The sequence below is a fragment of the Scomber japonicus genome, chromosome 18 (assembly GCF_027409825.1).
Source record: "Scomber japonicus isolate fScoJap1 chromosome 18, fScoJap1.pri, whole genome shotgun sequence".
In the NCBI taxonomy this organism is placed as follows: domain Eukaryota; kingdom Metazoa; phylum Chordata; class Actinopteri; order Scombriformes; family Scombridae; genus Scomber; species Scomber japonicus.
Genome location: NC_070595.1, coordinates 627,924 through 655,747, shown reverse-complemented (window position 1 = coordinate 655,747; position 27,824 = coordinate 627,924). Strand labels below are relative to the sequence as shown.

At 41.2% G+C, this 27,824-nt stretch overlaps 4 protein-coding genes across 9 annotated transcripts in view; 1 reads left to right on the top strand and 3 right to left on the bottom strand.

Annotated features, from left to right (window-relative positions):
• trpm4a (transient receptor potential cation channel, subfamily M, member 4a) overlaps nucleotides 1-2,830 on the bottom strand; it is a 44,604-nt gene extending 41,774 nt beyond the window's left edge. The window contains exon 1 of the mRNA XM_053338085.1: nucleotides 2,762-2,830. Coding sequence (XP_053194060.1) covers nucleotides 2,762-2,830 — 69 coding nt within the window. The remainder of the gene's footprint in view (nucleotides 1-2,761) is intronic.
• Nucleotides 1-27,824, bottom strand: part of LOC128378254 (protein PFC0760c) — a 98,070-nt gene that overhangs the window by 56,402 nt on the left and 13,844 nt on the right. The gene's annotated exons all lie outside the window — the stretch shown is intronic.
• On the bottom strand, nucleotides 16,430-27,496 carry prmt1 (protein arginine methyltransferase 1). Of its 3 annotated transcripts, none has more exons than XM_053337705.1 (11): nucleotides 27,318-27,489; nucleotides 23,853-24,031; nucleotides 20,155-20,250; nucleotides 19,876-20,031; nucleotides 19,699-19,762; nucleotides 19,461-19,603; nucleotides 19,131-19,218; nucleotides 18,907-19,022; nucleotides 18,638-18,788; nucleotides 18,143-18,264; nucleotides 16,430-18,028 (listed from the first exon to the last, which is right to left on the bottom strand). In XM_053337705.1, exons 2-11 carry the CDS (start codon nucleotides 23,877-23,879, stop codon nucleotides 17,945-17,947), a joined length of 1,047 nt encoding a protein of 348 aa, XP_053193680.1. In that variant the 5' UTR covers nucleotides 23,880-24,031; nucleotides 27,318-27,489; the 3' UTR covers nucleotides 16,430-17,944. The 3 variants fall into 3 exon arrangements, with proteins under 3 accessions (XP_053193680.1, XP_053193681.1, XP_053193679.1); XM_053337706.1 differs by having other exon boundaries at nucleotides 20,155-20,241; nucleotides 27,318-27,488; XM_053337704.1 differs by lacking the exon at nucleotides 16,430-18,028 and having other exon boundaries at nucleotides 18,053-18,264; nucleotides 27,318-27,496.
• Nucleotides 26,029-27,824, top strand: part of ap2a1 (adaptor related protein complex 2 subunit alpha 1) — a 23,902-nt gene continuing 22,106 nt past the window's right edge. For 2 of the 4 annotated variants that reach the window (XM_053337688.1, XM_053337687.1), the window contains exon 1: nucleotides 26,029-27,065. In XM_053337688.1, the coding sequence (XP_053193663.1) occupies nucleotides 26,999-27,065 (67 nt within the window). In that variant the 5' untranslated portion in view covers nucleotides 26,029-26,998. The remainder of the gene's footprint in view (nucleotides 27,066-27,824) is intronic. The other 2 variants (XM_053337690.1, XM_053337689.1) reach the window with 2 other exon arrangements.

Sequence of the window (27,824 nt, the reverse complement as noted above, 5' to 3'; positions counted from 1 at the left end):
CACTATTGCTCACTATTCTTATAGTGTCACATTTCAACAGAGCACATCCTTCTTTGCTGTTAGATCAGCTGATGTTTGATTGCAGGGATTACTTTTTGGTGCAGAGTTTTATGAACATCCTTCATTCTGTCTGTCCACAAAGCTCTGCCTGACTTCAACATCATCACATGGCTGCACTGCATTGGGAGCTACCATCAGAAGAGGAATTGGTATTGTTGACCTCCTCAGCAGTTTTTTCTCAAGTGAAACACAAATTAAAGCCTGCTCTACTTGTGCTGGATTGATCTCATGCTGATAAAGGAAGAGAGCCAATGTCCTACTTGGTAGAACTTCTCAGGCACTCTTTAAAAATCAAAATGTGTGTTATTTCTACACTTTCAGACATGTACCTCATTACATTGATGTGAGAACAACTTTACATGTTGTTCTCATGTCTGAATAAATACCAAAATCACTAAAAGCAATGTTCTAAGGTCAGATCTGTGACATTTCTGTCACGCCTCCAACGCAACCAGTCTGAGCCGACTGCTGTCAGATAACATAAATGGTTCAATACACAAACACAGAGTCAATTCCAGCTTGTTTCACCTTCTTCAGAACACAGTAATAAATATATCACTTCATTATGTTCTATGTACAATGAAACAGGACTGTGGACCAAGAAAATGCTAACCCAAGGATATGCTAACCCAAGGATCACACTGAATGAGCCAATTTTAAAGGACAGGTTCACATTTTTTCAAGACTGTCTTAAAACAACAGTCAGGGGCCCAAATTAACACTAAACCTGTTTTTCTTGCTGTAACCTTTAGAAGACCTCTTCATAATGCTCTTACAATGGAAGTGATGGAGGACCAAATCCACACTTGATATGATTAACTCACACTGCTGAAGACTCATATAAGCTTCACATCTACTTTTAAATGTTTAAACAGTGTTTAAGCAGATCATATTCAGTTTGCAGATTTGCATAGCCAGGAAGTGTACAACTCCTAGCTATGACATCATACAGAGAGGACATCTACCCTCTGTCTCTGCTCTCTCAGCATATTGCTTTCACCTTCTTTTCTTTAGCAGCCAGCTTTGTGTGAATGAACAGAGTTCATGTTTCCATGATCATTTGTTCATCTGAAACATAGCCCACATTTACAAACACAACCAACATTTGATGAGGGTCAATCTAACCTCAGCTGTTGTTGCAGAGCTTGTATACTGAATCCACAGTATCTATGTGACTGGCCATCACTGCTGAGCTTCAGTGAGCACAGCAGATGGAGAGCACAGAGATGAACTGAAACATATCTGGTATTCTTCTTCTACATAAAATTTTTCAGTGGAATTTTTGAGGAATTTCCTGGATACAGCTAAAGCTGCCTTGTGAAGACGCCCTGCTTGATTCGTTATTATGAAAACAGAGGAGGTTAAAGGAGAGGCCAGCTGGGTCTAATAATCCTTGCACACAGAGGAGGCCTGAATGGTATTCCAAACAAATGCAGAGTCACCTGTTAGGTTCACTGACTTCCAAACACATATTTAAAATGAAATACATACTCGGACCACCTGATCACTGCAGCCTTACTACTGTATATACTCTTTATTAGGCTACTGTTCATCTGTTTATCCATTACTACAAGTCAATTTATTTATTTTCATATTAATAATAGTCATAGGGTTAGGAATCAAACAGACATGATCATTCATCAAGCTGCAGAAAATCATATTGTGATGATATGCATCACAATTATATTGTTTCACAAATGTTTGCATGGATAATTCTACGGAAGCTGTAGTAATAAAGTGATTTTGCATACATTTCACATATCATGATCTATATATAGATATCACATATGATCTGTATTGATAGCTAATATATACATATGACACATCCATATATTGATAACAATGTCCCTATTAATCACATAGGCCTACATGTGTTTTTATACAGTAGATTTATTCAGAGTTATTCTCAATACTCATTTTAGCAATTTAACGGAAGCACTTTGTGATTTGCATTCATTGAGATTTTTGAATTATGAGTAAATAACGGTTAAACAAAAGTTCAAAATGCTTATTTTAAAGCGCGTCCTCAAATAATCTTACATATGATGAACATGCACTCTGTTGACGCGCATGAATGCAAACTGTTGGCCAGCACATGTTTCCTCAGTTAAAGTTCATTATGAAGTGCATGGCCTGTGGGTTAAAGCTCTAGTCTGGGCTGTTCCTCCAGTTCCTGTTCAGACAACAACAGGCAGCACTGCGTTTTTACTCTGACATCTACCACAAAAAGTTGCAAGAAAAGTCCAAAACTGTCTGCAAACATTTCTCATATAAAACTGATCAAACTGTAAAGTCTATACCGGTTATTATATCCTGGGGCGTTACATAATATGAATATTATAGGTTTTAATACTGAGACACGGACTGTGCAGTTATAGACTTATATGTTGTTGTGTTTTTTACTTCTACCTACACACAGTCATTTATTGTCATGTGAGTGTGAGACAGTGAGATACAATGAAAGAAAAGATGAATTGATGGAGTGAGTCTGGACCCCTCACACATACCTTCATACCAGCACTGACAGCCTGAGGCATCACCACTCAAGTCTTAACTGGATACATACATACATACAAATACATACATTCAAGTGTCACTTACTTTTTTTATTCTCCTCTCTCTTCACCCAGCTGATTAAAATCCCGATCACCGATCAAACGGATCAAAGTTCTAAACAGATGTGTTAACTACAGACACCTACCTGATCTTTCTCTTTCTGACTTCCAGCTTTTCCACCTCCTCCGTCTCTTTCTTTCTCCAGACCCTTCATCCTGCGCTACAGTCGTGTGTCTGGATCACAGAGCTCCGGCAGAGCTGTGCATCCTGCAGCCCCGCCCCCAGCCTGCTGCAGTCTGGCAGGCTCTAGCTCCACAGGTACCAGCTATATGGTGATTCCACAGGGAGGATCACACATACTTCAAGTTATACAGTTGACAATGAACTATTTATATGATCCTGTGAATGAATTACTGAAGAGTCTAACCACACACGAGTCCAAGGGTTCAAGGAGTGAGGGTCTCCTTATCAGAGTCTGTGTTTGAAATGATGACTTTGACGGTAAGATCATGTTTTGTCTTTGAAAGGCAGGGTGGGGTATTGTATGTAAAGATAATAGGCTGCTATACGAATAGGTTACTTTGCTTGGAATAAAAATGTGTGTTTCATTTTCAGTCTACACCTTTTTTTCGGTCAAAGAAAACAAAAGAGAATAAAAGAGAGATGAATTCATTTGTCAGAGAAACATATAGGGATGAGGAAAGAATGATGATATATTAATTGTTTTGTTTATGTATCTTATCATTTTCCCCCCTTATCTTTGTCATTGTTTATTTTGTTGTGTTTGCATGAACAAGAAATTATTCATGGAATTTATTGTTAATTTATTTTGTAAATGATCGGAAAAATAAAACTAACCTAAAACTAACTTTCTCCACTTGCAAAACATTCTCCTCATGTAAAACGAGGTACATATTGTTGATTTCTAAAAAGTTCCTGCTGTCTCCTTCTTCACTGTGAAGTCCATTATCAGTGTGTGTACACTTACTTACTTACATACTGGACTATGATGGACTCCAAACTAGTTGTGATGTCACATAATCACACAAAAACGTTTACTCCTTAAAGTGAGAAACGTTTCACTTTGAACAGATGAATGTGTAAACTGCTTCTAGGGTCAAACTCACATACATCATTCTGCACAGTTGAAGCTCAAACACCCAAATGAAGGAACATGACTGAAGGGGAATAAGTACATTTTTTTGGAACTGCTGGTTAACTTCTACCGGTGCACTGTTGGAGAGTATCATCATATATAGTATGACAGTGTGGTTTACCAGCTGCACCAAGAAGGACCAGAGGGCTTTGCAAAGACTCATCAAGACGGCTCAGTACATCATTGGGACCCAGCTTCCTGTAATTGGGGACATTTACCAAACCCACATCCTGGCTACCACCACTTCCAACTACTTCACTCTGGCAGGTGATACTAGTTCAGCAGGCGAGGACTATTAATCTAAACTGTGTTTGTGTAATAATATAAAAGTGTGCCTTCAATAGTTTCACTTGTTAACATATGGCCTACTGTTACAACAAGCATTGCTGCTGTTTGCTGTGTTTGCACCTTATAGATGATCAGTGTTTTATTTATGTCTTCAGTTGTTTTTAATTGTCTTAAATGTTCTTATGGCTCAGGGAGTGTTATCTACATTTCATCATATTATTGTAAGTATTTCCATTTTATGCTATCTATATTATATCTATATCCATACATTTCTGAGGGAAACATTGTACTTTTATCCTACTACATTTAGCTGACAGATATAGTTACTAGTTATCTTCTGAATTAAGATTTAACACATAAAACTGATCATTTATCAAATGTAATGCAGTGTTGTTAAATAAACAATTCAACAGAAGATAGATACTTCATTCATACCCATTGGGGAGATTCAAGTATGCATCAGCTCATAGACATATACATAAATAAATAAGAACCTTTATACAAAAAGCTTGAAGTTGAAAATGAAGGTAAAAGCAGATTAAAAACGTTTAGGAAAAATTACAATGTGTTAAGAGGAGGAAAAATATCATATTGATTTGGGCTCCTGACTGCTGTGTTGGGACAGAATTTAAAAAATTGTGAACTCATCCTTTAACCAACTAACTGAGCTGTTTTTGTTCAGGATTAAGAACCACCTCCTCCAATCTGTGAGGAAAACTCGGAGCTGCTATTCTTCACAATATCCAACATTCACATTCCAGTGACAAATACAACAGAGCAGAGTGATGTCACCACAAACCAGAAGAAAGACTTTCCTTTGCCTGTAAACTGTTATACTGTAAATACAGAACATGTTTACAGTCCAAGCAGAAGCACACTCTGTAAAAGATGACCTATATATCAGCTGGAGAGGTGTGAAAGTTGAATTATTACTATTATGAAGTGACTGTGTGAATAGACTCACTGATATATTGTCATGTCAAATTATGAATACATTACTGTCACAGTCCAGACTTCCAGTTATGTAAAATCAATGATGGTGTGTTCAGTGCAGCCAGACACAGAGGCTGACTTATATGAGGTTTCTGCACAGAGAAGATCAAAGTGGACAGTCTGGGCTTGAAGCATGGTGGTCTCTCCCCTGAGGATGCTGAAGTCATTTCCTCTACACAAGGAAGTCAACAGTAAAATACATTCTTCCTTCTGTGTAACTCTATCTCACAGATACTTACTCCAGTGATGTAATACATAAATTAAGGAAACATACTCTCACACCTTCAATGTTTGTTTGGAGTTGGTTATAATCACAAAATGAGTCACTACCAAGACTTCTTAAATTCAAATGATGGAAATAAATATGTATCTACCTGTAATCTGTGAATAAAAAGATAGAACATATGTCTACAGTGGATTATGGATTTACTATGTCAGTGGATGAAGTGAGAGGTTTTGGTGTGACAGAACAGCTCAGTAGTGATTCTTTGTTACTTTGTGCTGGAATTTGTGACTTTCAGGTCTCAGACTAAGACTTGGAAGATATTTGGGAGTTGGAGACATCAAGCCTTGTATCTGTAGTTCATTTACTTGACAACAACATTAATGTGGTATACAACAGTAGAGAGCATTCCATTCCACACAAACCCTCAGTCATTAAAGTCAGCGCACAATTACTGCATTCATCATGAGCTGTGAATATGTATTTGAAGGGAACATTGTGGTGTAGTTCAGCAGTATGTTCTGTGTAGAAAGTAACACATGATAATGATGTTTAACCCCTGAATCCTTTCCATCCAAACGAGGAGTTCACTGACTCTGTTCTGTATATATGTTTGTTCTCTTTCTACACTGTTTGTGTGTGTTTGTGTGTGTGTGTTTGTGTGTGTGTGTTTGTGTGTGTGTGTGTTTGTGTGTGTGTGTTTGTGTGTGTGTGTGTGTGTGTGTGTGTGTGTGTGTGTGTGTGTGTGTGTGTGTGTGTGTGTGTGTGTGTGTGTGTGTGTGTTGGCCTGTCAGTGGCCTTGAAGGCAACAATGGGAGATTAAGAAGACAGTACAGGAAGCAGTAGTTGGATAACTCAGGAAACATGCTTCCTGCTATTTCTGTTCGCAGTAAGCAAAAAGGGGGCTGGTATAAGTCATGTGACTGCGCTGGAGCCAGAGACGGCTCCATGGTATGTGATGCCATTTGGGAGATAAACAAGTAATGGGCCGCTTCTGTTTTCAGTCCCACCTGTTGAAAAGCTTTGAGACTGATGAGATTTTTGCCCTGTGGAGATATTCCATCCATAGAAATAAAGCTAATAATAACAGAGTTAACATTTAAGGTGTAAGAGTTTGTTCAAAGCAGGAAAAGCAGATGCAATGAATAACTTTGATGCTGGTGAATCTCATTCAGTAATTCATGAGCCTACAGGAAAATCCGGCTTGAACTGGTGACAGGTTTGACCAGTTGTAGCTGTTTTTTTTACAAGTGGTAGGCCAGCTGCCAGTTGTCAACACCTGCTTAAATCAGTTTAAACTAACAACTAGCTCAGAACTGGTAGCTGGTGTGAGCTAGGCTTGGGTTTTGGCTGGGGGTGGCCTTGGCCCCCCATGGAATCTGATTGACCTGATTAAGTTTTGGCATCATTACTGTATCATTCATTATTATTTACAGTCTATATTCTATATAGTCTGCAGTTGTCTGAGTTGGTAACTGGTTTACCAGCTCTCAAGAAGCTAGCTCGCACCAGCTTAGACCAGATACGCAAAACTGGTCTACCAGCTGAACACCAGTTTATACCAGCTTGAGCAAGCTGACTCAGCAGGTAAATCCAGCAAGACCAGCTAATGACCAGCTAATGTTTGAAGTTGGTTCTAGCTGGATTTTACAGCAGGGGGGCCAGGTATAGAGTGTAATGGTTCACCAGTGGCTTCCATGGACACTTGAATGGAACTGAGTTATTGTTAATGTTGTCAGTTGCACCTGTGCATTTTCCTGCCATGTCAAATTAAAATGTCTGCTGTGAAGAAGATCTATGGGTAATCACATCAGACAAGGATATTATGTCATTATTCATAAAACTACCATAGAGTCCATATGCAAACCAGTTAACCTTTACATACTGTTCATAGTATCCCCTCATAATTAGTCCCTATACATCATTTCTGAACTAGAGCATAACGGTTTCAGTGAATTAAATTAAATGTGAGTAAACAGTATTTTTGAATGGTGTTCTTTTTTTTTGGAAACAAAAATGAGTCAAACACTCAATAAAAATGCACAGCTGCACAAAAATGTTTTAATAAAGTTAAAATATTTCCATTGTTGCATATTCTGGGTCACATTAGAATGAGTCATGATTTTTCTGGATAAATGAAAAAGTTTTTAAGCTGAGGTGTTTTTTTTTCTTGTCAAAACGGGTCAAATTAGACTGAACAGTATGTGAGGTTTGGTATGATGTTTTGTTAATAGTGTGGTTCTTTAAGTTTAGGCCAGTGTCTGCAATGTGTCATGAAGTCTTTGTGGGACTTTAGTGGGACTTTCCATACAAGACTGGACTTTGAACTTCATTAATATATCAGTTCATTTACAGTTTCAAAGTAAGGTAAAGTTAAGATGCTGGCAGGTGTAAACCAGAATACACTATACCTACATCTCAAAGTAGTGAAGTAATGGAGTAAGAATCAGGCTTCCTGTGAGAAGTAAAGTAAGTCAGACCCTCATTTGTGGACTCAGAGTAAAATAACACTTTATTTGAATATCTGTAACAAATTACACTAATTTACACACACAACTAAAACTGTCAACCTCATGGTGGCAGCAGAGGTAACGTCAAAAGATCACCAAAGTCAGCAGACTGTTATCATCTAGGCATCTTTAACATGTGTTGTGTATCATGGCCATCTTTCCTGTATATATCTGTGTTTCATCCTTCCATGCTGATGAGTGTTGATTGATTGTCTGTATGTACAGTAAGAATCCATGTAAGTCAAACTGTTCCATGAGGATTTAAAGAGTTCTTCTGCTGCCATCTACTGGTCAAAGTTTCAATTTACAGCCACACCCAACAATTCCCACTGGTATATCATGACCACATGAGGTCTAACACAATCAAATACCATAGAGCAGGGGTGTCAAACATATGGCCTGCGGGCCAGAATCGGACTGCCAAGAGCAGTCCAAAAGTGGATAATTATGCAGAGTATGAAATATTGAGAAAAGTAATTCCATTTTTTCTGCTGCTTCAGAGGTTCATGTATCATCAATCAGCAGCTTCTGTGCAACATTATCTGAAAAAAACATGCTAATATTGTTGAAATTTTTCTGAAGATATTTCAGACTGTTCATCTGTTTTGTAAATATATGGTTTATTAAAGTACAGTTAATAAATATATGTAGATCATCATGCAATGGTCTAACTGAACAGGTCCACTTGAGATCAAATGTGTATTTGTTAATAGGCACAGTTGAGCACAATATAAACTGAAATATTAAGACCCTCCAGACCTTTAATGTTCATCAACTGACTTTATACTTTGGTTACATGATGCATATTCCTAAATCCATTTTAATCTAATTATACTAAACTAACAAATACACAGTTATCACTGGGCAGAATATTACTCAAGGAGTAGATTGAAGCTGCTACATTCTATAATTACACATGACCTACACTTGGTGATATTAAAATGGATTATAATATCTTTTACAGATGGACAGTTTTAGGCCATACACATTCAGTATTTCTCCACTAGATTATATTTCTGCAATTGTGGGAAAGGCTTTGAAACAGCATTTAGATCATTGTGCAGGTCTAAGAATGTACAGTTTAATGAACACACACTAACAGGATAGTACTTCTTTTCTTCATGTTAGTAATACAACATTTTTATTAAAATGTGTCTGGTTTCCTGCTCCAGTGAACCTGATTGTTCATGCGTGAGTTTAGATGATTATTTTCCATCTTGTTTAGTGTCATCAGGGGACATACAGTAAGTACAATGAAACAGATCACATGTATTTGGTGTAAAGAAGGCTCACAGGAGAGCTTAGGACAAAATGTGCACATTCACACTCTCTGCCTCCACTGCAGTGTGTGTGTGTGTGTGTGTGTGTGTGTGTGTGTGTGTGTGTGTGTGTGTGTGTGTGTGTGTGTGTGTGTGTGTAAATTATGGATTGTCTTTGCACAAATTTCATTTCTGCAAATACCAAGATGAATATGAAGAGAAATACTGGAACACTCAGCACCCCAAAATAGATGAGCTACCATTCAAATGTGTTCTGCCCAAAACCAGAAGCATGCATATCTTCAATTCATTTCAGCCAAAGACATTTCACAGTGTTTCTGAGATCCAACATCTGCCCACTCAAGGAACAGTTCTCTCTGTGTCATACATTTCATGGCACTGTAGGAGGAAGTTTTGACAGATTCACATGGGGTTCAGTGTTAGAGTTATAATAAAGTCATTAACTCCACTTCAACAGGAAATAGATCTAATCCAACAATGATGGACAGATACACTTCACACCAAAACATGTTTTCTACTTTACTGTCATTGTCTTCACTTACAGTTTAACTTGATGTGCTACTTAACTACACCATAAAAACAATCTAAAGAAATATGAGAACATATGAAGTGTAGCCACATGTTAAACAGCTAACATGACAGCTGTGTGTGTAACTCAGTTAAACTGGGGCATTTCTTTAAAAACAAGAACATATAAAACATATTAGAAGATACAAAATCTAATAAGCATGGTTATATCTGTTGAACACATTCTGACATGATAGAGACCATGTGCATTACAATAGGACAGTGCTTCTATTTAACCCTCCTGTTGTCCTCAGGTCAAGGAGGGCAGGAGGAAGGGAGGAAAGAAGGATGGAAGGAAGGAAGGAAGGAAAGGAGGAAGGAGGAAAAGAGGGAGGAAGGAGAGAAGGAAGGAAAGGAATAAGGAAGGAGGGAGGGAGAGAGGAAAGGAGGAAGGAGGGAGGAAGGAAGGAGGGAAGGAAGGAAGGAAATGAGGAAGGAGGGAGGAAGGAAGGAAAGGAGTAAGGAGAGAGGGAGGAAGGAAAGAAGGATGGAAGGAGGAAGGAGGAAGGAAGGAAGGAAGGAAGGACGGAAGGAAGGAAAGAAGGAAGGAAGGAAAGGAGGAAAGAGGGAGGAAGGAAGGAAGGAAGGAAAGGAGGAAGAAGGGAGGAAGGAAGGAAAGGAGTAAGGAGAGAGGAAGGAAGGAAAGGAGGATGGAAGGAAGTGAGGAAAGAAGTATGGAAGGAGGAGGGAGCAAAGAAAGAGGGAAGGAGGGGAAGAAAGAGGGAAAAATCAAAGAAAGAGGGAGGAAGGAAGGAAAGAAGGAACAGTCAAAAGAGATGGGGTCAATTTGACCTGGGAGTACAACAGGAGGGTTAAAGGACATGTTCACATGTTTTCAAGTGTATCTTAAAACAATAATCAGGTGTCCATATGAACAGTGAGATAGGTTTTCCTCACTGTAATCATTCCTCCTGTTCATACATATTAAATACATATTAAAATATATATTATTTTAATATATATTTAATATGTATGTGTGATATGTATATTAAATACATATTACATATCATACATATTAAAAGGTAAAGATGATCTCCTCAACTCTTTCACCTTGTCCCTTCACTGATCATGACTAGGTCGCATCCTGAATTCATTACTAAGCTTTAACGAAAAATCCTTACTGACTTCTTATCAACTACAAATTAGCATATTTAAACCATAAAACATTTCAAATACAGAATATCTAAGGTAACAAAATCCTGAAATGTCTAAATTGATAAGTTGGGTCCAAAGTACTCAACAACACAAAATGAAGTGCATCATGAGCTAGCCAGTTGTTTCTTTGAGCACACAATGAAGCTGGAGGTACTGGTAATATGAGCTCAATGGGAATTCTGCTGTATCTCTCATGAACCTCCATATTTTCTCTCGTGATCCCACTGTGATTGATGCTGTCAGGTTGCCCCTCCCTGAGCTACTACCTTACCGTGGTGGAGGGGTTTGCGTGTCCCAATGACCCCAGGAGCTCAGTTGTCGGGGGCTTTATGCCCCTGGTAGGGTCTCCCATGGCAAACAGGTCCGGGGGGAGGGGCCAGACAAAAGGTAGCTCAGAAAACCCCGATGACGAGCAAGATAATTGGATTTTCGTGTCCCTTGCCCGGACGCGGGTCACCGGGGCCCCCCCCTGGAGCCAGGCCTGGGGGTGGGGCTCGGAGGCGAGCGCTTGGTGGCCGGGCCTTCCCCCATGGGGCCCGGCCGGGCATAGCCCGAAAAAGGGACATGGGACCCCGCTCCCACAGACCCACCACCAGTGAGAGGGGCCAAAGGGGTCGGGTGCAATGTGAGCTGGGCAGCGGCCGAAGGCGGGGACCTTGGCGGTCCGATCCTCAGCTGCAGAAGCTAGCTCTAGGGACGTGGAACGTCACCTCTCTGGTGGGGAAGGAGCCTGAGCTGGTGCGTGAGGTTGAGAAGTTCCGGCTAGATATAGTCGGCCTCACCTCGACGCACAGCAAGGGCTCTGGAACCAGTCTCCTTGAGAGGGGTTGGACTCTCGTCCACTCTGGAGTTGCCACTGGTGTCAGGCGCCGGGCAGGGGTGGCAATACTTATTGCCCCCCGGCTTGGTGCCTGTATGTTGGAGTTTACCCCGGTAGACGAGAGGGTGGCCTCCCTCCGCCTTCGGGTGGGGGGACGGATCCTGACTGTTGTTTGTGCCTATGGTCCAAACAGCACTTCAGAGTATCCAGCCTTTTTGGACTCCTTGGAGGGGGTGCTGGAAAACACTCCCCCTGGGGATTCCCTCGTTCTGCTGGGGGACTTCAACGCCCATGTTGGTAGCGACAGTGAGACCTGGAAGGGTGTGATTGGGAGGAACGGCCCCCCTGATCTGAACCCGAGTGGTGTTCTGTTATTGGACTTCTGTGCTCGTCACGGATTGTCCATAACGAACACCATGTTCAAGCATAAGGGTGTCCATATGTGCACTTGGCACCAGGACACCCTAGGCCGCAGTTCGATGATTGACTTTGTAGTCGTGTCGTCGGACTTGCGGCCGCATGTCTTGGACACTCGGGTGAAGAGAGGGGCGGAGCTGTCAACTGATCACCACCTGGTGGTGAGTTGGCTCCGATGGTGGGGGAGGATGCCGGGCAGACCTGGCAGGCCCAAACGTATTGTGAGGGTCTGCTGGGAACGTCTGGCAGAGTCTCCTGTCAGAGAGAGTTTCAACTCACACCTCCGGGAGAGCTTCGACCATGTACCGGGGGAGGCAGGGGACATTGAGTCCGAGTGGGCCATGTTCCGTGCCTCCATTGTCAAGGCGGCTGACCGGAGCTGTGGCCGCAAGGTGGTCGGTGCCTGTCGGGGCGGCAATCCCCGAACCCGCTGGTGGACACCGGCGGTGAGGGATGCCGTCAAGCTGAAGAAGGAGTCCTATAGGGCCTTTTTGGCTTGTAGGACTCCGGAGGCAGCAGACAGGTACCGGCAGACCAAGCGGAGCGCAGCTAGGGCGGTCTCTGAGGCAAAAACCCGGACATGGGAGGAGTTCGGTGAGGCCATGGAAAAAGACTTCCGGACGGCTTCGAAGAGATTCTGGACCACCATCCGGCGTCTCAGGAGGGGGAAGCAGTGCACCGTAAACACTGTGTACGGTGGGGACGGTGTGCTGCTGACCTCGACTCGGGACGTTGTGGATCGGTGGAAGGAATACTTCGAAGACCTCCTCAATCCCACCAACACGCCTTCTGGTAAGGAAGCAGGGCCTGGGGGCTTGGGTGTGGGCTCTCCTATCTCTGGGGTGGAGGTCGCCGAGGTGGTTAAAAAGCTCCTCGGTGGCAGGGCCCCGGGGGTGGATGAGATCCGCCCCGAGTTCCTCAAGGCCCTGGATGCTGTGGGGCTGTCATGGTTGACACGACTCTGCAGCATCGCGTGGACATCGGGGGCAGTGCCTCTGGATTGGCAGACTGGGGTGGTGGTCCCTCTTTTTAAGAAGGGGGACCGGAGGGTGTGTTCCAATTACAGGGGAATCACACTCCTCAGCCTCCCTGGTAAGGTCTATTCGGGGGTGCTGGAGAGGAGGGTCCGTCGGATAGTCGAATCTCGGATTCAGGAGGAGCAGTGTGGTTTTCGTCCGGGCCGTGGAACAGTGGACCAGCTCTACACCCTCTACAGGATCCTTGAGGGTGCATGGGAGTTTGCCCAACCAGTCCACATGTGTTTTGTGGACTTGGAGAAGGCATTCGACCGTGTCCCTCGGGGGATCCTGTGGGGGGTTCTCCGGGAGTATGGGGTATCGGACTCCCTGATAAGGGCCGTCCGTTCCCTGTATGACCGGTGTCAGAGCTTGGTCCGCATTTCCGGCAATAAGTCGGACTTGTTTCCAGTGAGAGTTGGACTCCGCCAGGGCTGCCCTTTGTCACCGATCCTGTTCATAATTTTTATGGACAGGATTTCTAGGCGCAGCCAGGGTGTAGAGGGGGTCCGGTTTGGTGACCTCAGGATTGGGTCACTGCTTTTTGCAGATGATGTGGTCCTGTTAGCTTCATCAGACCGTGACCTCCAACTCTCACTGGATCGGTTCGCAGCCGAGTGTGAAGCGGCCGGGATGAGAATCAGCACCTCCAAATCCGAGGCCATGGTCCTCAACCGGAAAAGGGTGGAGTGCACTCTTCGGGTCGGGGACGAGATTCTGCCTCAAGTGGAGGAGTTCAAGTACCTCGGGGTCTTGTTCACGAGTGAGGGAAGGATGGAACGGGAGATCGACAGGCGGATCGGTGCGGCGTCTGCAGTAATGCGGACTCTGCACAGATCCGTCGTGGTGAAGAGAGAGCTGAGCCGAAAGGCGAAGCTCTCGATTTACCAGTCGATCTTCGTTCCTACCCTCACCTATGGTCATGAGCTTTGGGTAGTGACCGAAAGAACAAGATCGCGGGTACAAGCGGCCGAAATGAGCTTCCTCCGTAGGGTGGCTGGGCTCTCCCTTAGAGATAGGGTGAGAAGCTCAGTTATCCGGAGGGAGCTCGGAGTAGACCCGCTGCTCCTCCACGTCGAGAGGAGCCAGATGAGGTGGTTCGGGCATCTAATCAGGATGCCTCCCGGACGCCTCCCTGGTGAGGTGTTCAGGGCACGTCCCACCGGTAGGAGACCCCGGGGAAGACCCAGGACACGCTGGAGAGACTATGTCTCTCGGCTGGCCTGGGAACGCCTCGGGGTCCCCCTGGAAGAGCTGGACGAAGTGGCTGGGGAGAGGGAAGTCTGGGCTTCCCTGCTTAGGCTGCTGCCCCCGCGACCCGACCCCGGATAAGCGGCAAGAAGATGGATGGATGGATGGAGGTTGCAACAGTCTGTCATGGTATGGTATACTGACTCTTACTCTACTACAGAGCAGCTGGTTATTTATTGCATCACAAAGATTATTATTTGATTTTTTAACTACAGAAAGCACTAAAATAGCCTCCTCTTTAGCTTGGTCATAAGTTCCCAAAACACAAAAGCTCATTATATAATCATTATTATATAATATAATTATCATTATAATGTCTGTCCTTCAAACTGACAACAAAATATATCTTCTGTCTAAAAGCGTTACAAACTACTTTGACAAAGAAAAATAAAAATAAAATGTGCTTTCAATGGAAGTGATGGAGGACTAAATCCACAGTGTGTCCACACACTCATTTCAAAGTAGATGATCAGCTTCTATGAGTCTTCATCAGTATTAAGTGGATATCTGACACATTTACTGTCTTTTTAGCATCAAATTCCCTCTTTGTCTCGACAGACAGCTGCAGAGGGGAGGGAACTTGAACCCTAAAATGACTGTGGCTTTGAAATGTATCCACTTGATGTGACTTTGGTTTTGGGCTGTGAATGTTATATTTAAATCCTATAGGATTCTGGGAAACTATAAAAGGATATTTGTAATTATCTTCTGACAATTTATACACCGAATCATTCACTGAAAAAGCTAAAAAAACGTACAGATTCATCAATTTATCAGCAGCGCTGATATCACATTCAGACTGGAAGCAGGGGTCAGCAGGCTTTTGTTCAGTCATGACAGTTTGTTATCTATAATAACCAACACTTACCACTACTTCAATCACACTGACTTTTTCTTTCTAAAGTTTGAAGGTGTTTTTTTAACCTATGATTGAGCTTGTAGCCCACACAAAAAACATGCCTGACTGGTCCTTTAAATCCTCTACACAGCTTATGAGGAAATCTTTTAATTATACTTTCTTTTCTAGACAATAGTGGGAGACATTCAGTAATGTAACTTATTAACTAAGCACTGCTTGTCTTATATGTGTTCACATTATTTTATCACAGTGACAACATACCTGCTAGACAGGAAGTGATGACCTCAACCCAATCTAGAAATTGTAGCATACCACCATGAAGTCACAGGACAGAACAGTCCATGAAGAGCTGAACTGTTTTCTTTTTTGACCATGGAGTGAGTGTGTGACAAAAATATGGCAATTAGGGGTCACAGTTAGGGGGCTTTCAATCACATTTCAGTACCATCATACCAAAGACAGACTTCTATATCTGGGTCAATGAGTGGTTTCTTTGTGTCCATGTGGTTTAGTCAAATTTAAAGGGTTAAAATGTGAAAATAAACATGAATAACTTGCACATTCTTTTTTGTGGATCCAGCATCTAATGTCTAAGTGGTGTAACCATAAAAACTTTGTACCAAATAATTCAACTTGCTTAAAAACAGTAAATAGTCAATAAAACACCATATCAACTAGTTTGGCATGATCTTACATTATAACTTTTATATTAAATAAAGCTAATGGAATACTATTATTCTAAATATTACATTTCATCTGGAGAATCATGGGGATCAGGAAACATTTACATGTTTAAATGAAGTCATTATTAGTATAAGTCCACTTAAACACACTGTAGCTGATACAATATTTAATATTTATCATTTTGTGGTTACACCATTTGACATTTTCAGGAGCATTCAGTCTTACTTTTGGTGCAAATGTCATTTCAAATTATATAAAACCAAAAACATAATTGAATTGTTTGTCTTGCCAACCCTTATTGGTCACTGACCCACAGTCTGGTGCTTACTGAATAGACTAGAAGGGGAGCACTTGTGCAGAGGTTATGACAAACGGTGGAGTTAAGAACCCTTTAAGAGGGACACATTTGGGTTAGAGTTGTTTGTTGCCTTTAATTTTATACATTAGAAAAAACATTCTTTGATTATTATGGTGTTCCAAAACTTTTAACCAGTAACTATATAGTGAGAATGCTTATAGAATGATGCCATTAGAATTCCACACAGCTCAAAAGAAGCAAAACAAGTTTCATTTACAGTTTATTAGTTTTATTAAAAAAAAAAAAAACAGCAGACAAAAAACAAAATATAAAAGAGGAAAAATCAACTGTGATAAGTTCAGAACTGTCTGCACTGTGACAACATGGTTACTACTGTTCAGATTAATCAAGCAGCCTCAGACACACCGGTATCAAGACTTTGCTTGCTCACTCACACACACACACACTCTCTCTCTCTCACACACACGTGGGCTCCAGCACACCTGACAGAGGCATGGAGCCAGCTGGAACCTGGCCTCAGGATCTGGTCCCGTCAGGTCATCTTTTTTTGTTTTCCTCCTTCAGGTCCAGCAGTAATTACTCTTTAACACGTTACGAAAACACTGAAGATACAGTTAGGATGCTGAAGTATGGTTATTAAAAATGGTGTGACCTGATGAAAAGAAAAACAATGAGTGCAGCCTGGCTGTCACACATGAGGCCGGCCCAATTAACAGCAGCACAGCAGCACAGCTCTGCTTATGGAATCAACTTGTGTGTGCTGTCTGCATGCATGAGCTCCTGCAGCAAGTCAAATTTATTATAATTATTATTATCTACAGTCACCATTATGGGACCTTTGAGGTGTAGTAACAAGTATTCTGTTGCAATGATGCCAACAGCATAGAACTCCAATTCTGCAATATCCATCAATTTGAATCAATAATGATGAATATTCATGATTTGCAGCCTGTTTGGGTGACGACTAAACACAGCTCATTAGTTTAGGTTTACTTTGTATTTAGAGCCATTTTAAAATAAAAGCTTAACAGGTTTTTGTTTGCAGCACAGGCACAAAACCTTGTAGTGTGTACTGTGCTTTATTTCTGCTAAGTCGCAAGTATGGAGCTGCTGCTTTAATAAACTTCCAAAGTATCATGTTCTGTATCTCAGAGTCTTTAGGAACCTGGAACTCAGCATCTGCACCACCACAGACCACTTGTATTAACATTTTTTTATAAATACATGGCTATTTAAGTGTGAGCAGGACCTAAGCCGGGTTCTAGAGAAGACGTCTGCAGGACAGCTTTCTTGTCAGTTACATATGGTTTCTATTCACTGGTACAGAGGTGGAGGAGGGCGGGGCTTAACAGAACCCACACACCTACAGCTTCAACAGAATTAAAAAAAGAGGACAGATGAGTAGAGGGGTCATGTTATGACCATACAGAGGGCCTAAGTGACTGAACAGTAACACTATGCAGACATGTCAGCAGGACCGCTGTGTTTGTGTCTATATGGATCTTGCACATGCAAATAAGAACAAGAACCCAAAAAAGCAAAACCCAAGAGGACATTGGACACAAACACATTTTGTTGAGTGACTACTGCACAATGACTCACCACACCAATTCAAGGATGTGAAAACTTTAAATACTGTTAACGTTTGAATAATGACAAAAAAAAAAGTTGACTTTAAAATGTCGCTGCAGGGGAGTATTAAACTTGTGTATAGACTCCCAGGCAAACTGTATTATCTGTCCCCGACTAAAGACAAACTAACACAGGGAGGGAGGGAGAGAGAGGGAAGACTAACGCATCCTGTACTCTGACGTCTTGGACATCTCACACAGCTGACCCTTGAAGTCGATGTCTACGGTGAAGTCCAGGTCCCTCTGCAAAACCAACAGAGCAGCAGGTCACACTGATGCACACAGCAACCAAATGGAGGACTGGTGATAACAAATACATTGTTTAAAAGAAGAAAAAAACCAAACTGTTGTGCTTACATTGTTCTTCACATTGGGCTTCATGCTGATGGTGCCAAAGATCTCCTCACCAGTCTTCACAGTCAGGTAATCATCCAGGTAGAAGACAGTCTGCTTCCAGTGGGTGTAGGGAGATTCTGGGCCTGGGAGAGGAAAATGCTGTGTTCATTACTGCAGTCTACCTGTAAGATCTAATTCTTTTATTCTAAAAGGAGGTTCCCCCAAAAAAAAAAAAAAAAAAAAAAAAACTCTACAAATTTTATGAATAAAGATTTTTAAAAGAAATTGAAACCGTCCCAATACTCGTTTTAAAATGATCAGTTCTAGCAGATGCTCATCACAGACAGTGTACGTGTACCAGTCCGAGGTCTGATGTTCTATATGAATGTAGCTGTGTATGTATATAGAAACATTTGATATATTTGTGTTTACAGTGTGGCATCATCTCTTTAGTATGTTTTAGAGTTAGGCCTATGTGAAGCACTGTGTGTATAGTGAGATCAAACATAGACTGACTGGTGGAGAAGCCGGTCCTCTTGTGACAGCGGGTGAACTCGATGTTGAAGTAGGTGACCAGAGCATGGATGTAGTCATTCCTCTTCACCTGCAGGCAGAACGGCGAGGTGAAGGTCAGGTCGTCTGCCTTCACTGTGTAGATGTCCACCTCCTACACACACAAAAACAAAAAAACAGTCATGATGTCAGACCAATGATCATCAGTTTCACACTCTTGTTCTTAAATCATTTGCCTTTTCAGGAATTTAAACAGAACAAACTTCACCCACCTTGATGAGACAGGCACTGCTGACCAGCTGTTTAGGATCCACCACATCCACCAGAGGTTCCTTAATTGCCACCTCCTTGATGCATGACATATCAAATCCATACACGTTCTCCCACCCTGACACACACACACACACACGTCAGTACAATGAAACATGGAGTCTTTCAGAGGATGGAGCATTAAAGACAGCCTCCTGAGGTTGGGTGAAGTGACAAGAACACTCACAGTGGATTTTGTAGTCCTTGTACTGCCTGTCTTCGATGGCAGTGACATAAAGGGTCGCCCTGTCTGGGAAAATGAGACCATCTGGCTTCTGTTCGAGTTAAAAAAGAAGAAAGAAGACGACTCAGTCAAGACATTTCTAAATAGTGTAACAGCATCTACGATGTACAGTGCAGTTATAAAGAGTATGTGTCAGATTAGCATCTGTACTGATTAGGGCCTGACCCATACTGGTTTTTTGGGGTCAATGCTGATATTTAGTTAAAATTCCGATAGATATGTTAGCTGATAATCTTATATCTACAGAATATGTATATTAACACACAAACATACCAGCCATTTGTCCCTGGCATAAATGACTGTGTTGAGCATGGACTCATAGAAGAGGCAGTAGCCCATCCACTCTGATATGATGATGTCCACTCCCTCCACTGGCAGATCCACCTCCTCCACCTTCCCCTTGATGATGGTCACAACTAGAGACACAACCAGCAGAGTTCAGCAGGTAAATCACAGCGTTATGAGTTCATTTCCTCACCAACTGATCCAGAAACATGGTGATTCTACTCACCATCATCCATCTTGTTGGCCTTGACGATTTTGACAGCGTAGTCAGAGATGCTGCTGCACTCAATCTGTTAACACAAAACCAAGAACGACAGTTTAATTCACTTTCACAGTGGCTAGTGTTACAACCTAGGAAAACCCCACCACACACAGCTGGGTTTGTTCTCACTCTAACACTCACCCCTATAACTTTCTTGGCTCCAGCTTTGGCAGCAAACATGCAGAGAATTCCTGTCCCGCTGCCCACGTCCAGCACCACCTTGTCTTTAAACAGATGCTTGTTGTGGAACATGGAGTTGCGGTAGGTAAGGGTCCGAACCTCATCTTTCAACATCTCCTACAGTGGCATTAAAAGAGACCCAATAACACCAGAAAGGTTAAGATCATGTGACAAACTTTCATGTTTTTAGGACTCAACTATAATAGAAGTGCAGTTTGGTTTGAATTGAAGATAAATTACCTCATGGATGCCAAAGTGGGCATATGAGTCGAAGTAGTAGTCCTTTGACGTCATATCTTCAGCTGCAGGCTTGGCTGAGCTCTCCCCCTGAGAAACCTCAACAAAACACACACACAGTTACTACATGAAACTGCTTTAGTCGTACATTGCATAGGTTTAATGCTCTACATTCAAAAAAATTAACTAAGTCACATATCAGATATGTTGTGATCGATACACTTTTATACACTAGAGATGCAATTGTCTAAAGATGATTATTACATTCATTTATTTCACAATACTACTGATGGGCTCAACCACAGGAGCATGATTTGTTTTTAAAGACACTTTAACTGCAGAACTTCCAGGTCATCTTAAACTGTGTCTAGACAGCAGCTGTGTGTTGAACGTATGTTCTCTGCATGCTGGAAGCTGCTGTAGTAAGGCGTATAAAACAGGAAGAGAGACAGTGCTGAGATGTAAGCCTGCACAGAGCTGCCTGCTACAGATTAAATGAGTGGATCGGTTACGTGTTAAGAACATGTGACATGCTGGCTGTCTAGACATGGGGTTAGACAGCCAATAGGCAAAATTAAAATACATCATACTAAAATTAACTTTTAATTAGACATCACAGTAACGGTTTTAGTTTATTACTAATATAGTATTTTTAATTATTATTCATTGACATTGATCCACTCAAGGAAAATATTACTAACATAGGTCATCCATGTCTATTTCTTACATTCATGTTAATGGGTTTATTTGAAATGAGGCCTGTCTTATTTTTGTTGTAGCTTTATTAAAAAATGAAAGACAGAAGTTGAGAAGCTCTTATTCAGGTGTAATCACAGAAATGCAATTCATTATATTGTATAGTATAGTGCTGAAGTCTACAAGATGCTAGTGTTAAGTTAGTCTTTCCCTCCTGGCATATTTACCCATCATACAGTGGTCACTCTCAGTATTACAGCTAAAAAAAAAAAAAAAAAATCCCCCAGTGGTCCAAAGAGCATTTTCCCCATAGACCACCATTGTCAGAGAGACTGAACCATGAATTATGAATGTTTGATCCATGGAGGTTTTATATTTGTAATGAACTTTCCTCAAACAGAGAAAAAAAACCCCAGTGACATCACCACAATGTAAAGCCTGTGGGCTGAGTGGGAACTTGTGGGAAACACTGCTGTGCATGTTAAGTGGGTCGCATAACGCCAACGTATGAGCCAGCCGAGCAATTCTTATTGACCTGAATGGACGCCATTTTGGATCCAGTATGGAGGTCTTCTAATCTATCCATGCATGTCTCCTTTAGCTACAGAACTACTGATGCTCCACGTTCTGTCTGTAGTCTCCTGTTTAAACATATGGACTTTATTTATTTAAACAATTGTGTGGTTTTGTTTAATCCTGGTCATAGTGCAGCTGTTGATGAAAGTAAACCATTATGTCCTTTTTAGGGTGAGTACAGAAAACAAACACTGAGCTTTTACAGTTACACAACCACAATGTTTTAGAGCATCAGTTAATCGCCCTATTACAAATGCTTAAAAACAGACAATTGTGGCTTATATAACAGGTAGAACATTATATCCAGAAAATTAAGTAACACCTTTAAGTTAAAGTACAAGCTGAAAACTAACCATGTAAAATGACCTGAGCCATTCTAAACTAGATTCATCGTCATATTGTGGTGACAGTTGAGGTGGCAGTGGAGAACATTATCTCCACAGGATAAGAAAAATTTTAAAACATTCACAATCTATTGATAGCTGGCAGTAATGCACCTATTTGGTCTTTCTGACTACTGACAGTTTTTAATTTTCCATCCGTCACAAAGTGTGTTCCTGTTCTCAGTCCACATAAGTATTAACGCTTTAACAGTGATTTTGTGTGGTTAAGTTGTCCTTCACATCCCTGAGTAAATGCTCTCTACCAGCAAGTACATCACTGTCAAAGAAACTTTGATCAAATCAATGGGACAACAGAGTCAATAAAGCAACGGAAGCTCCAAAGACTGAAAAAGGTTTTAACCTCTCTGGGTATTAAAGAGTTGTGAAGTTACAATCCAGTGTGGTGACACCTTATTTCACTTAAACATTGCTTTCCTAAGCTAGTAAAACTAAGATAGAAATGTACTTAATTGTTATTAAAATAGTATACAATCCCAGACCCAGTAATTTCAGTCAGTATCAGATTGATGTCTAACAAAAAACACTAAAATATACATCAACCTGTCTTGCATACAAGTAGGTTAAAGTCTTATTGATTACACCCTCTGTATGTTAAGGCACATGATTTTAATGTTGCTCCTGCCTTGTATAAATAGTCTGTATGTGCTAGAAGTGTGACTGTTTCCACTTCTCAAAATCCCCCTCCACTCATTAATATGTCTGAACCTCACTGTGCAGACTGATGTTCACAGACTGTGTCCACATTCATCTGCTGAAGGCAGAACGTTTCTCTGTGCTCACTGAAAATGAAACTTTTAGGGGTGGAACTATGAGCAGGATTTGTGACATCAGAACTAGTTTTGAAGCTAAACTGGTCCAATATTCAATTTACACAAGTGTGATGTGGGAACATGAAGCCTCCAGTACACAGAATAAAAGACTAAGAAATACTTTTAATCTGGGGAGAAATTTAGGTTTCAAGTTTAATTAACTTTACAGTTAACTTAGACATCTTTGGTTCAGCAGTAAAACTTTTCAATGAAACATCTTTGCATATTCCTAGACTCTAAATGTAGGGAGATGGGTTAAATATCATTTAATGGTTTTTAGTAAGTGGTTTTGTGGAAAATCTATGAGACAAACATTATTCTTTCAATTAGTATTCCTTTATGTTTTTAACATGTCTGTAAGGGATCTTTACGTTTTTCAGTATACAGGGCCAGCTTTTCCTCAGCACAAAGGATGGCTGCACATGGTTACTGGTGCTCTGATGTGATTTTGGCCTTCTCACAGATTACCGGTGACCATTTACACTATATCCATTACACACTCCTCAAACGTGTCAAAATTAAAGATGCTCGAACATACTTGTGAGGTTGAGGCAGAAGTAACTAACAGGTAGCGTTACCTACACGCTGTACATGCTATGCTACTCATTAGCCCGCCAACAACCAATGACAACTTAACAAAGTCGGTATATGTGATGTTAATACCGTTATTAAGTAAAACACCCAGCTTAAAGATATGACGCCAGGCATGGCAGTTCACATGCAAGGTAACGTTGTGTCAGAGTGAACGCAGCGGGAGAATGAGGTAGCGTCCATGCCTGAAACCGCTAACGACGCTAGCTCTGAAGCTAACACGTTAGTTCCCATGCGGTCTGAAAGGCTCCTCAGACACTGCCGGCCGGCTGTCGCACCAACTAAACCGCCTTTCTACCGCCGATAGCATCGTCCATTTTAAGCCCGTGCTGATATCCATCAAGTTATATGGCCAAATAATGACGGGCTACCGGTTTTAAGTTTAATTTGACTTCTGTAGATTTGTGACGTTAAATGAAAGAACGGCAGAGGCTCATTACGCCAACTAAGTAAGGTTAGCTAGCTCAAGTTAAAATGGATGCATCACTAACTGATGTGAATGAAAAATAGCACTAATATTTAACATTCCTTCGAATACTGAAAACACGCGTATGTTATTTATCAATGTGATAATTAAAAAAAAAAAAAAAAAAAGTTTATTGTGTTGCCTTTTGTAAGACCTTACCTCCATCCTCTCTGCTGGCGCCGCCATTTCGATCTAATGTCCGGCTGCGTGAGCTTCCACTGAGAAGTCTTCCTGCGCTCCGCCTGCAGCCAGCTTTAAACCTGCTGCTGCTTCTGCTGCTGCTTGTCTCTGACCGGCGGCTCCAACCACTATTTCATCAGCATTACTGCCACCTACCGCTGCGGAGTATACACACATATAAAACCTCTAATCATTTGGCCCAAAAAAATTGTTTAAGATCCCCCACAGACATATTTTAAGATGTACATAAAATACTTTACTTTGAATAATTTGAATCTGAAAATATATTTCTAAAAAATTACATAGCCTATTCCCCCCCATATGAAATTTCCAGAATCTATAGATATGAAAATACTTTAAAGAGAAGTAAGAAACATCTTCTGTCATGTTCATTCTCAGTGCATGTGCACTGGAGGCTTCAAGTTAGAATTTTGGACCATGTTTGACTTCCCAATTAGTTATGATGTCATAAATCCTGCTAGTATGCCCACCTCTTAAAATTGGATTTTTAATGAACAGAGAGAAACTGTCCACTTTCAGCAGATAGATAGATAGATAGATAGATAGATAGATAGATAGATAGATAGATAGATAGATAGATAGATAGATAGTTTATTCATCCTCATTGGGGAAAGTCAGGTATCCAATAGCTCATAAAGACACATAGGCTACATAAATAAATAAGACCATATATACAAAGACCTTAAAGTTAAAAACAAAAGTAAGAGCAGATTAAAAAGCAACCTAAAAACTCAGTAAATATGTAAGAAAATAACAATGTGAGACAGTTAAGAGGAGGACAAATGTTGCAGTGTTAAATTCTGCACATACATCATTCTGCAGAGTGAAACCCAAACATCCAACTGTAGGAACAAGAAAAAATCATATTTTTGAATGGAGGGGGGCTTTAAATAAAGATAGATTCACTAAGTCATGGTTTTGCATTGAAAAAATTAGTTCTTGCTTCTCTGAGTTCTTTCACCTGTCACCTGTCCTGTTTGCTCTGTGAACATTTGCACATTTCTGGTCAATATTTTGTACACTATTTTTAAACTCTCAAAGCAATTAGAGAGATTAGAAGATTAGAATGTTATATTTATTTTTTATTGTCAAATGTAATTTATATTATTTATGATCACCTTTGTGGTAGTTGTACTTCTTTTACTTTGTATAGGTAGCCTAGTTGTTTTTTTTCTCTCTTCTGTTTTTTGATTGCCGTGCACCACAACACCAAGGCAAATTCCTTGCTCCACATGTAAACCTGCCTGTTTCTGATGCTGGTCATATTCACCACAGTCTATGATTACATGCACTACTGACTCACCCACCAGAGAATGATCTCATAGACCAGCTGGATGCCAGCTTTAATTCCTGATTGGACCAGAAGCCTGTGTTTTTCTTGCTTTCTCAAGATCGGGAATGGACAGAAAAGATTAGATCTTGTAGATATGTTCTGGCACTGGACGTGAATGGCGTCCTCGATTTATCAATAGGCCTACACCATTCCAAACTGTTCCCAACATTATTGACAGGTGTTACATGATTAGAAAAACGCCTATATACACGCATATAGTAAGTGTAACTTGCACAGGCTACAATTAAAAAACTTGGAGGTACTCATTGGTACCTAGAATTCAGGAAATTAAGAACAAATGTTTATATAGCCTACAGCACGTCTTAGATCTTTTCCTCTAAAAAAAATTAAGAACATAAAAAAGTGTGAAATTCATAAACAGTGTGGATGTGCACAATGCCAGTTGACTTGAGTTTCATGATTAGCCTTTCAGGTGTATGTTGCTGTTTTTGGCGTCCGAAGTTTTGGACGGAAACAAGCTGTCGCTGTCCGAATAATGTTCGCTGGGATAGAAGAAGAAAAGGAAACTACAGAAATATAGAATGGGACAGTCCAATTAAATTATAAGGGATTTATAATATATGTGACTGAAGGCTGAGGAAGCTGTTAGTGTATGTCATGCACACAATCACAGATCCGTCTTATGCAAACACACCGACTGACACAAACAAGGACGCGTGTTCTCCTTCCTTGAAAGCATATGTGTGTGAGGACAAATAGATTTCCGCAACCGCTAATCACTAGTAGTGACGATGTATGTCAACAGGAAATGACCAACCACTGAGCCCAAAGCCCAAAAGGTGGAATTTGTGCGTACTCCCGCCCCGTCGTCTTGAATAAGTAGTGTCCGTTACTTGAAGGCCAATATCTGTGTCTGTACTCAGACGTCTGTCTTTCACAGTAGATTACTAAACAGCTGAACATGCGCTTCTGGCCGCAGTGAGTTTGCGCTTATACCGTGGCGCAACCACTGCAAGCTGGACACGGGACCAATCAGCACCGGGCAGCATTCGGCTGGAGGACAGGAGCGTACGCGTGCATGAGTACGTTGCGCGGTCACGCTGCTGGTGCTGCTGTCACGAGCCTGGAGAATTACAACGGACATACATTACACAGGACATCTTATTTAGACAGTTTAGCGCGCGCTAAAGAGAGCAAGATTATAATTCCATCTATCTGGTTGGACATTAAGAGTGTTTACTGAGTTATTTGGGTAAACCGGTGATGTATTGCAGTATTTGAATGATATTGCTAGCCAGCTAGCTAGCTAGCTGTTAAGCTAGCTTTACGCTGCGTGACTCGAAGTAACTTAACGTTGTATTCTCAGACCGTGTTCTCATTAACACATCTGGTTACTTTCATCTTAGAGACGTCCAAATAGTGGGTGGTTTTAACTTGGATTTTTACTGTAAATGTTGCGCGCATTGCTTTTAATCCTAGCTTGATAAGGATTGAATGAAATAGCTTTCCTCAGCCAGCGGAAACGAGCCAGTTAACAGGGATAACGTGAATTTACCGTGCTTCTCGTTGATCCACCGCCATCCAGCTAATCTAGCAGAAGCTATTTGACTTAGCCACCCATAAGCATACAGTGAGCTTAGTAAGTAACAGGCAATCATAAAGTTTTAACGCACGACAGGGACTGCTAAGTGGCTAAGCTACTACTACACGTCAAGTTGGCCATCTTCCACTCCAGTTCAGTGTGAAAAGCTGACCAACGTCAGTTCGTTTTTTACGGATAAGGCCGGAGTGAGGACAGAAACCTGCAAACATGCCGGCTGTGTCGAAAGGAGATGGAATGCGAGGATTAGCTGTTTTCATTTCGGACATTAGAAATTGTAAGTGACATTTTTTTTTCAGTCTGCTTGTTAATTGGCGTCATTTATCGCTAATAAGATCACATGACGTTACTCTTGCTGCTTGTACCATTTTACATGCTGTTTAATGAAATTATGTGAGTGCTCCAAGGCAAAGAGAGGTCATCATATGCAGGTGTCTTATTTTTTTCCCCAGCCGCTCTACTCCATAATGTTAGAATGAATAGGCTGCTCAGATGTTACCACTGATAGCAGCGTTTTATCATGACTTACTGCAACAGGACCTTGAGTCTGATGGCTTGGCTGCAGAAAACGAGGCCTTTTGCTTTTGAGTGTTGGCTATCGCTTTAATCAAACCGAGGTCGTACACATCAATACGATAGTAGATTTCCAAATGTAATATCTGTCAACCACGTTTATTTCACACATGAAAGACGGCTTTTGTGTCACTAGGTGTAGAAGCTAACAGAGCGACGGAACACACAGCAGTCTGAGAATGAACCTGACCCTCTTCAGACTGGACCCCTGCCTTGATCCACTAACAAACACAAATCAGACTGTAATATGTTTAGATATAGTGAGATAATTAAGTAACTTGCTAAAACGCTATATTAGGAAATACGTATCGGAATTTCTTATGTATTATCTGTTGTATTATTTTTCCAGTGACACTTTAGTTAAAAAATATTAAAATTGACATTTTGATGTTTTCCCATCTTATTGTTAATGACAATGCCTTTTTAGTCTTCACTGTCAGAGGGATTACTTATTAAAGTATAT